We start from the raw sequence: 10682 nt of genomic DNA, 5'->3' as shown, positions 1-10682 counted from the left end.
GGACACACCTATCATACATAGCGGAAACCCTAGCAGCAGTAAAATAAATTACAATCTCCAAACCATAAAATGTATAATACCAGAGTTAACTATAATCCACAATAATACTGTGTTTATATACAATCCCCAAAACATCTAAAAATACATCTAAGATCCCATAACAAAAATCTCTTGATCCTAGTTCAAAACTTAACTTCCTAGCGAGATAGCACAACTAACTCAATGGCGGCCTCAATCTGTCGGTCTTTCTGGGTTTCCTGAAAATTATTTAAGCTAGGGTGAGACACCTCTCAGTAAGGGAAAATAAACTAAATACAGTTGTGTGGTAACATGAATATTTAATCTATAGTAGATATACAGTACATTTCACATACTAGAAAACATTGATCATAACATAACTGAGTAAACATATAATTCATAATTCTAATGAACCATACTACTTATGAATTGTCTGATATAACTAATAATACTAAAATTTACCTAGGATGTATAGTTAGCCGATGTCATGTATTAACCCCCATGACGGGTTGTGCAGCCTGAAGGCGGGACTCGGAAATGGCTGGCTCACCACTGCCGAGTCAAAAATGTCTATAAGTACAATGGACCCGCCACACCCTGGTCTGAACTATTAGGTGGACGTCTACAACTCTACACTGAAAGCCACATCGAATATCAATCTCCCACCTCCTCTACTTACAGGGGGGGTTAGCACAAGTCTGAACTGTAATAATCTGATCTGTATAGCTACGTTACCGTGCTCTTGAAATTGAACTGAACTATCATCTAGATTTTGATAACATATAATACACGATAATATGTTGTTTAACGTAAATAGATTGATAGCATTTTCTATTATAACATAAATAAATGCGGTCTTGCGCCAATTACTTTCATATCTACGACCTTGCGCCGAAATCATATATAATACACGGCCTTGCGCCAGCTATCAATCATGGCATTGCACTGAACTTTTCATACATATTGATTTGAATAAATAATTTCTTTATCATGTATTCTAAAATCATAATGTACTGCATTATTCCATAATTTCTGAAAATCACTGAAATATACTTTATCTGTAAAATTAACTTAACATAATACCATTTATGTAAAATAATATTCATGCCACACAATGTTGAATAAAACCATACATTCTATCTAAAATCATCTTTTTTGGAATTTTATACTAAAAACATACATTCCAGTGTAACAGCAGTATTTTCCCAAATATGCATTTTCTCAGTATTACTCAGATATAATACATACTTTCTGAACATAAATCTACTAATAATTTCATAATAATTTTTATGAAAAAATTACTGTTTTAGTTTATTCCCTTACCTGACAATTGAAAACCCCCCAAAATAAACTAGTCCTGCACCCGCAGGGTTCCTCATTCAATACCCTGAAATCAACATCTCTCAGAATAAAACTTCAGTATTTCTCCGTGTACAACATTTCCTATAACTATGAAAAAGCCAAATTTCAAATAAAAAATCTTACCTTGAATTTGGGATGAATTCCAAGGTTGCCCCACTAACGATCCACTCCAGAAGATTTGTAGAGAACTTCCCTAGGAGTGTCATGGTGGCTTTAGATCGTCGAACCAGCAAGAATCCGACCCGAAATCTTAAAAAGGAGGAAGGAGGGATGAACTGAAGAGAGGGAGAGAGAGAAAGAGATTTTGTGCGTGAATTCGGCCAAAAATTGAAGTTTAGGCCTATTTATATACTGACCTTCGTCGACGAGCCACGTCACTTCGTCGATGAGGTCAAGAAGGAAATTCGTCGATGAATGCTCACTCCTTGTCAACGAAATTCAGAACTGCGATATATCCTCTCAGTATTTTCTCGTCGACGAGACACGTCCCCATCGATGAGCCCCTTATGTGTTCTCATTGACGAATCCCCTGTGTTTGTCGACGAGACCCTAAATAATTTCCTTTCCTCCTTCTGTTATTAATTTATGATAATTATTCGGGCCTCTACACGCTCATTGTTTCATAAACTCAGTATTCTGATTACAAAGTCCCCACATTTATTTTGTGATAATATTGGAGCTATTCAATTAAGTCTTAATCCTGTAATGCATTCGAGGATGAAACATATTGCTATTGATCTTCATTTTGTTCATGATCTAGTTACCAAAGGAATCCTATAAGTATCTCTTGTTAGCACTCATGACCAGCTTACAGACATCTTGACTAAAGCTCTATCATGTCAGAAATTTCAAACTTTGTGCACCAAGATCGGCTTATCTGATGGCACACCTATCTTTAGGGGGCGTATAAAGAAAATCGTGTAGTTTACCATACAACCATCGACGATTATTGCATTGTCCATCGATGATTACTTTGACAGTTTTTGACGTAAACATTTTCAGAATGAAACCGTTTACGGTTTTTTTCGTTGTTGAATAGTCGAGAATCTTCATATTGGTTGATATCTGATAGCTTGAGATTCTCCTGTTGTATTATTTGAATATTTTTTTCATATCTGATAGTTTAGGATCTTCTTGTTATGATATTTAAATAATTTTGAATTTATAACAAGTCTTATATATAAGATATCTTCATATCAATGAAAGCATCATGCAAATTCTATATCTCACTGGTTTATCCTATAAAAGAATAATATTTTTAAAATAGTTTTGATATCAAATGCAATGATCTTAAATTCAATACTAGTGAGCTATTATCTGTTTTGACCTACTGGATTCATGAGTTTATTCTATAAAAGATGTCTTACATAATTAGAACTCAAATTATCCTCATAAATTTAAAATTTTCCTAATACACATCCCATATGAGACAAAGATACCTATCCCTTGATAGCTTCCTATCCTACCCAATAGCCCTCACCTCCTTGTGGTTATTGGGCTGGAAAATAAGCCACTGGGCTTAGGGTTGGCACCAAAGCCTTTTGGTTATTGGGCTCATCTTGGGCTATTTGGTCTAGCCCACCAGATGGTGGGTCTCTTTTACTAGATCTGGGTGTTTTAAAGGACTCTCAGTCCTCAGTTCATCCCCTGCCCTCTCTCTCTCTCTCTGTTTTTTTTTTTTTTTTTTTTTAAATAAATAAATAAATAAAATAATTAGTTTAAATTATATTGAACTTTTTCGTTATTTATTAAATATATTTACACAGGAGATTACAGAATGCAAGAGAGTAGAGCAGCCAAAGCCAATCAGAATCAACAAATATCTCTTCACGCTTGACTCCTTCAGCTCCCTCCGTCTCTCTGAGTCCTCTGGTTTATCTCTCTTTGGATATTCTTGGGGGCAAGCATCACCTATTGTATCTCTCACGCGGTACTAATCCTTAATCTATTCGAATCTCTCTGTCTCTGCTTTTATGTCTCTGTTCATCTTCTGCTTTTCTTTTTTATCTGGGTTCTCTTTAGTTATTTTCTAGATCGCAGTTTTTGCTATTAAAATCTCTGTTTTGCTTCTTTTGCTGTAGAAATCCAGCAATAGAGACAAACCCATCTGCGTATTTGCCCTTTTTTTTATTCTTTCCATTTGCTTTGAGGGATTCAGGCGAATGGGTTTTGTGATTGCACACAAGGTTTGTTCATCTCTCTCTCTCTCTCTCTCTCAAAAGAATATCTTATAGAAAAATGATGATTTTATTTCTGATGTCTATATTGTTTATTGTTTGATTGTTTGAATTGGTTATGATGCGATTGTTAGTTTTTGTTCTGCTATTCGATTTTCTTCTACTTCCCTCTTTAGCTTGTTCGAGTGAAACTAGCAAAGATTTGGAATTGTATCATCTCTTTATTGAAAATTTCGTGCTTTGTTATGGATCTTAGTTTTGTATTAGTTTTGAGAGATTTGTGTTAGTTATTGTGCCCCTTTCCTTTCTTTAGAGCTTTTGTTGGCGTGCTATTTTTATTTAATAGGTTCATTTCCAGATAATTTGGTGATTGGATTTCAAACGTTGAGAGTAATCTAAGATGACTTCCTTTGATGATTGCGTTTGAAGGCGTGCTACTTCTCTTCTATGTGCGCGTATGTTTAAAGGAGCAGCCCAGTACACAAAGTTCCCGCATATGCAGGATCTGGGGAAGGGTCAGACTGCAATGGGTGTACAGTATGCAGCCTTGTGCATTTTTGCAAGAGGCTGTTTCATTTATTTTTTCGCGTGTATGTGTGTTTATATTTATTTATATATATATTTATAATGTTACTGATTTTCATGGCCATGCTTCTCTGCCTTATTTTCTTGGTTATGTGGATGATTTTATGTCAATTTTCTGTTGAAAAAATTGTCTTTTTATGGGTGCTAGGCCTAATGAAATACAGTGTTTATAATGGTATACCATAACATGACACGAAACCTAATTCTTGATGCAAACAACTGATAAATTTAGTAACATCGAAATCCGTAAGCAACTTTTATGAAATATGTAAATATAGAGTGCTTTCATTTGAATGGGCCAGTGAAAGACTCAAAATGCCCATCCACAAACAATTTTATTTGTGAAAAATGGAGTAGGTTAATTCTAATCACTCTGCACTCTGTCATTTTTGTTGCTATTGCTGTTGTGGCATTGTTTATATCAAATTATGCCTCACGATTTCTTTCTTTGTTTGGCAGATATTTTCTTTAGTCGTCTGAGATTTTTCTTTTGTGGAGTTTTGAGACTATGGGTAGAGGTAGAGGTAAAGGGAAGAAGTTAACTGTTGCCAATCATGAGGATCTTGGCAGTGGTGAGGAAGAAAAAATTCCAGCTCAAAAGAGAAGGGGAAGGCCGCGAAAACCCCTGAAGGATGAGGTTGATGAAGAAGAAACTGAAAAAATAGAAGAGGAAGTCAGTGAGATTGCGAAAGGTGGTATATCAAGCAAAGAGACAAAAAATTTAACAGCAACAGAAAATGGAAAGAAAAGGAAGCGGCAGTCACAGGCAAAAGAGAAGCCTGATTCAGTCAATGAGGAAAATGGAAATGGAACCAGATCAAGCACTGATGACTCAAATAAATCCAATGGATTTCGTCATAATGGGAGCAGGCGCAAAAGCAAGCCGCATCGAGCTGCTGAAGCAGGTGTCAATTGCAAGTGAGGTTGTGATTAGGCATCGAGAGGGATTTCTTGGTTATTATATTGCCAGATATTTCATGCAAATTGGAGTGAGACCTATTAAATCTCTAGTTTTAACGTTCTTTTGTTTGATGTTCCCCTTTTTTTGGTAATTCTCTATCTTTATTTTCATTTTTATTTGTTGGGAGCTTTGGAAGTGATTTTGCTGATTGTAATCTTCCAAAATGCCCTCATTTTTCACATTTTTGCCATTTCTTGTATTAGAAATTTGTGCTCCAAGCTTAACTAATTGTCTTTCTTCTGTTTCTACAATTGTGTTTATTTTCTTTGTTTCTTGGTAGAAGAGCAAATATTGCATTCTTCGATTTGTTGGCCTGCTTAATTTCTTGTTCTGTTTTCTAGCCTATTTTTAATTTTCTTATCTTTCACAACTCTAGTGAGGCAGGATTGAGTTGATAATTTCAATGCTTTCTCTTATTAATCAATCATGTTTTGATTGGTAGTTATAGGTGTTTAGAAATTGATTTGGTAAAATTTGATTGTTCTAATGTTGTCATTGTTATTTGGATTATCTAAACTATCAATATGTGAAAAGCACTCCATAGCTTTTATATTTTAGCCATCTTATTCTGTAATTCAATAGTCAGGCTTGCATTTCGTGTCTCTTGCCCACCCAGTGGTTGATATTTGATATCTTGTAGGATCGTTCCTTAACTTAATGGCTTAGCTTGGAAATACTTGTACCTTTCCCTCACATAGGGAGGCAGGCCATGTCAAAGATGCTGCAAAATTAATGCATTTTGCGCTTATAAACATTCAAACATTTGTCTTACTTTGCCTGCTATTAGAGATTTGAACTTCCACCCTTCGCTTGGCAACTAGGTATAGTTGGCAAGCATTCAGGTGAACATATGAGGGACGTTGCCATGCAATGTAAAATTTTGCTGGACCTGATCCTTGCAGGGATATGCTCTATGGTTTTCTGCATGCAATGTGTTTGCGAGTCAAATTCAAACAACGTGAAATGTTTAGGTTCTGGGATTTGGCTCTCAGATTTGGCCTATTTCTTATGGCTAGGGGTTTTCAGGCTTATGCTATGGCTTGCAGTTGTGGTATAGATTCTTGTTAAAGGCATCATATGTAAGATTTCATCTGGAATTTCTGTTTTGAATTTGATGACTTGTTAGTGTTCTTTTTCATTTTTCTCTAAGAGTGTGTTAGATATATATTTTTATGTTTTGCCCCCTTATTTATCTTCTATAGTTATGCTATGTGCCCCTCCTTTCAAAAGGACAAAATGTTTTGCTTCTTGCTGCTGTTTGAAACTACTGTGGAATGCGAATGTGCTATTTGTCAAAAAATTCAAGTATGATTTCCTATTTGAGGAAGAAATTTATATCCATAATGCAAATGAAGTTTTAGAAATAAGCAGTTTAGATAACATTTTATTATGCAGACATAGTCATAAACATGTAACTTAAAAACTTAAGTTATTAACTTGTGATATTCTTTGGAGATATATAACTTGTACAAATCCATGTGGAGTTGGTTCGATCTTGTAGGCCTATAGGAGCATTTAGACTTCTTTATGTTCTTGTGTTGTTTCCGAAGCTCACTGATTTGTGCCTAGGTAGTGCTAGGCTGGGCATTTCCTCAATGTTTTGGACAACACATACATAAGCTATTCTATCATTGTGAAGAAATGCATTTTCAGCTTGATTGACTTGGAGGATGAGGAAACTAAGGATTCGGACGGGATGATGAAGAAGTTTTCTGCAGTTAAACTTTCATTCTGTTAGGAGTAATAATGTGTTACTTTTTTAAAAAGATTTTTTTTTGTTGTTGTTTTGGAGCATTGATGCTTCTGATTACTATAGAAAAGCTATGGCGAATATTATTAAGGGAGGCTAAATTGGTCTAAGAGCTGTCCTGAGTCCTTTAAGCTTAATTCTAGCTTCTGGCATTTATTTTCTTTCACATTTTTGGTAGACAGACTTGGAGTCAACGATTTTATGATTTTTTTTCAATTTCAATATGCTTTGTACCCTTTTCTTTTGTTTGAAAAATACATGGCTTGATATATATCTATATAAGGCTCTGTAGAGAAAAAGGAGATTTTAAGTTGGGAAGAGAAGTGAAGAAGCTGAGGATATTAGGGCAGAAACCAATCTGTTTGTTGAGTTGGGGTGGGTGGGTGTGTGTATGTTGCCTTAGTATTTGAAGATTGTGGATTAAATCATTATGTATATAATTTTTTTATAAGAAAAGTTAAAACAAATCACCAAGTTCAACTTTAAGATTGCTATTGGAGTACTAAAGAGTGAGCTTAAAATAAAATTCTTAAGTAATTTCCATTTTTATTTAATATATTTTAATTTGTATTTTGTATTTTAATTATTCTAGTAATATTTAATTGATTTACGCTCTAAATTTATTGTCGATGCTTGATATACAAAGGTTAAATAAAATGCTGTCATGTAAGCATTGGATGGAGACAAGAGACTCCAAAAATGGAAAACATATATATTTTTTTTGTAACTATTTTGAAATTTAAGAACAAAAATGAAAATTTAAATAAATTCATTATTTTTTATTTTTAAAATATAAATATTAAAAATATTAAAATTAAATTAATTTTTTTTTATAATTCTTTCATAGAAACACTTGAGGAATTTGGTTAGGAAATATTCGATTTCTGTGTTTGTCATTTTGGAACTGTTAATGTAAGAGGACTTTATGTTTAGTTTTGCACAATTTTTAGATTTTCCTAATGTTGTAATAATGATTGGATATAGGATGCATAGCGGAATAAAACACAACAAAGAAATGAAACACAACTAGAACATTGAAACAACAAGAACAACAATAAGATTTACATGGTTCAGCAAAACCTACATTTACAAAAGCAAAATGTCAAAGTACACAGTACATTTCACAATGATCTCTCTCTTCTGTCAATACATGCCCAGAATGACATATAATAGTCCCTCGAAGGTTTCTCTTCAATTACCCAACCACCCTAACATTCAAATTCAAAATTAAAAAAAAAAAAAAAAACTACTCGCAGCCCAGAACTATTCGTTGACAAGAACAGAGGATTTGTTGATGAGATAAAGAAGGACACTCGTCGACTAGTCTGTCCACTCATCGACGAGCCCATTTTTCTACTCTCTGTATTTCAGAAAATTTGAGTTTTTCTTGCTCTCTAGATCTCCTCTTCGATGAGGACAGGGCACTCATCGATAAGTCCCTCCTGCTGCTCTGCACCAAGAACACATCCACACATTTTTCCTCCCTTTGTTTATAAACCCATGAAATATAAGAGTCATATCATAAACAACAATTTTCACCTTGGTGATTATATGCCCCTTAGGAGAATCTCGAAAAACATGTCTAACTGCTCCACCTTGAACTTGAACCACTCGGTTTGGTTTGTCTCCTTTCTATCAAATGGAGACATGGAGTAAGTCCAAACAATGCTTGAACTTTTTAGAAGTAATTGATTTCGTCAACATATCCGCTGCATTTTCAAAAATGTGAACCTTCTCCAATACAAGTTTACATGAAATAATCAATTCTCGAACCCTGTGGAACCTCACATCAATATATTTAGTTCTAGCATGGTATATCTGATTCTTCGCCAAATAAATGACACTCTGACTATCACAATGCAACACCACTTTATCTTATTGTAATCTCAGCTCTTTGACTAAACCTATAAGTCATAGGACTTCCTTTGCAGTTTCGGCAACTATCATATATTCTGCCTTAATCGTGGACAACGTTACCAAAGATTGAACCATGGATCTCCAACATATAGGTCATCCTATAAAGGTAAAAACATAACCCTTTGTAGACCTTTTGTCATCCATATCTCCTACATAGTCAGTATCAACAAACCTCATAACTGAAGGACAACCCTATTGTTTGCCGAACATGTTGTCATATCCCGATGTACCTCGTAAGTATCTAAATATCCATTTGACGGCTTCCCAATGCTGTTTTCCTGGATTAGAGAGAAACTTACTCACCATACTCATAGCATGTGCCGAATCTGGCATCGTACACACCATGACATATTTTAAACTCTCCACAACGCTAGCATAAGGGACCTATAGTGATTCTTAAAAAAAATAAAAAAATAAAAAATAATTAATTAATAATTTTTATGAATTAAATAATATATATTAATATATTAATATAATATAATATTATAATATATATATTATATATATACAGTAAGAAAAAAAATTTCTTGAAGTAGAAGAGACCCCCCTACGCAGCGTCGTCTTTCTCTCTCTCTCTCTCTCTCTCAAATTCTTCCCCGATTGAAGAACGGAAAATACCACTGGGTTCCATTTTCAGCCGCCAACATTTTAATCAGAGTGGATTCGTGATTAGGGCATTGTAAGTACCACTCTTGGGATAAGATAAACTCTCTCTTTCTCCTCAAATTTTCCTCAAATCTTTAGCCAAATCAACGATCGAACACCACCACGGGGTCTTAAATTCGATTCTCGTCATTTTAATTGAAGCAAAATTTTAATTTGAGTTTTCTAGGCACTACTACAAGGTTAGGGTAAGGATAATGAAATTATATCCATTAATTATTTTTAAAGTTTAATTAGTTATTGGGAGTGTGTTTTCCTAGGAAATATTAAAATAATTGTGATTCTAGGGTTGAGTTGATTGAACTAGAGAAATGTGATTTTAGGGTTTTGAGCTCCAAAATGTCGTGGGCTTGGGTTTTAGGATCTTTGCAGGAATTCTCTCAATAAGCAGGTAAAAGGAATAAATTAAACAGATATTTTTGGGAAATGAATTGGTTGATTTAAAGTATGTAAAAATCAAAATATGGTATATAGTTTTTAAAATTATGAAATGAATATTTTTCCCTATGATTATTATATTAAGATTATCAGTTAAAATTGTGTGGTATGAAAAATGATAGCTTGTGAATATGAATATGAGAAATGTTGATATACTGCTATATTTTATGCAGATATGAAAATACGAGAAACTTATAAATATTTTTATACGGAAATGATGATATAATAAACTCAATTATATTTTATATAGAAATGATGAAATGTGATATACAAATATATTTTTACTAAGAATTGATGATATATGAAATATACAGATATGTTTTACATAGAAATGATGAAATGAGATGAGAATTATATAGAAATAATGACAATTACAGAAATGATGAAATGAGAAATACACAGATGTGTTTTATACTGAAATAATGATATGTGAAATACTTAAAAGATGTTTTGTACAAAAAAGTTGAACAGAGAATTATACAGAAATGATGAGATATATATAGATGTGATGAGAATTATACAGACATAATGAAATATGAATATTGAAATGTGGAAATGAGAAACCTGATGGACCAGAGTTATTCTGAGAGCATTGTACTATTGCTAGCATTGTTTTAGTGCAACCACATGTCTGGTACAGAGTGTGGTGAGACAGTTGATTGGGCCTGTGAAGCGTTGTGTTACCCCCTAGGGTCTGGATCAGGATTAGGTAGGCCAATCGTACTACAGACGCGTTCCTTATTTTGATCTAACTGAGTAAGCCAACCACGGTTAGGTTCAGCCTTTGGGTCGCACAACTCGGTTATGTGGG

The 10682-nt window shown here is 34.0% G+C and overlaps 1 protein-coding gene across 4 annotated transcripts; it reads left to right on the top strand.

The window, feature by feature from the left end:
• Window positions 1-3008: 3008 nt before the first annotated feature.
• LOC131147911 (uncharacterized) lies at window positions 3009-5349 on the top strand. Of its 4 annotated transcripts, XM_058097557.1 has the most exons (4): window positions 3009-3310; window positions 3462-3566; window positions 3916-4147; window positions 4602-5349. In XM_058097557.1, exon 4 carries the CDS (start codon window positions 4651-4653, stop codon window positions 5062-5064), a length of 414 nt encoding a protein of 137 aa, XP_057953540.1. In that variant the 5' UTR covers window positions 3009-3310; window positions 3462-3566; window positions 3916-4147; window positions 4602-4650; the 3' UTR covers window positions 5065-5349. The 4 variants fall into 4 exon arrangements, with proteins under 4 accessions (XP_057953540.1, XP_057953539.1, XP_057953541.1 ...); XM_058097556.1 differs by lacking the exon at window positions 3916-4147; XM_058097558.1 differs by having other exon boundaries at window positions 3916-5349.
• Window positions 5350-10682: the final 5333 nt, after the last annotated feature.

This window comes from Malania oleifera, chromosome 2, assembly GCF_029873635.1.
Source record: "Malania oleifera isolate guangnan ecotype guangnan chromosome 2, ASM2987363v1, whole genome shotgun sequence".
NCBI lineage: Eukaryota > Viridiplantae > Streptophyta > Magnoliopsida > Santalales > Ximeniaceae > Malania > Malania oleifera.
The sequence above is the reverse complement of the archived record's forward strand: the minus strand, read 5'-3'. Positions and strand labels throughout refer to the sequence as shown.

Bases quoted from the DNA above. Each gene is read 5' to 3' on its own strand.
- LOC131147911 (XM_058097556.1), top strand. From the start codon at position 4,651: ATGGGTAGAGGTAGAGGTAAAGGGAAGAAGTTAACTGTTGCCAATCAT.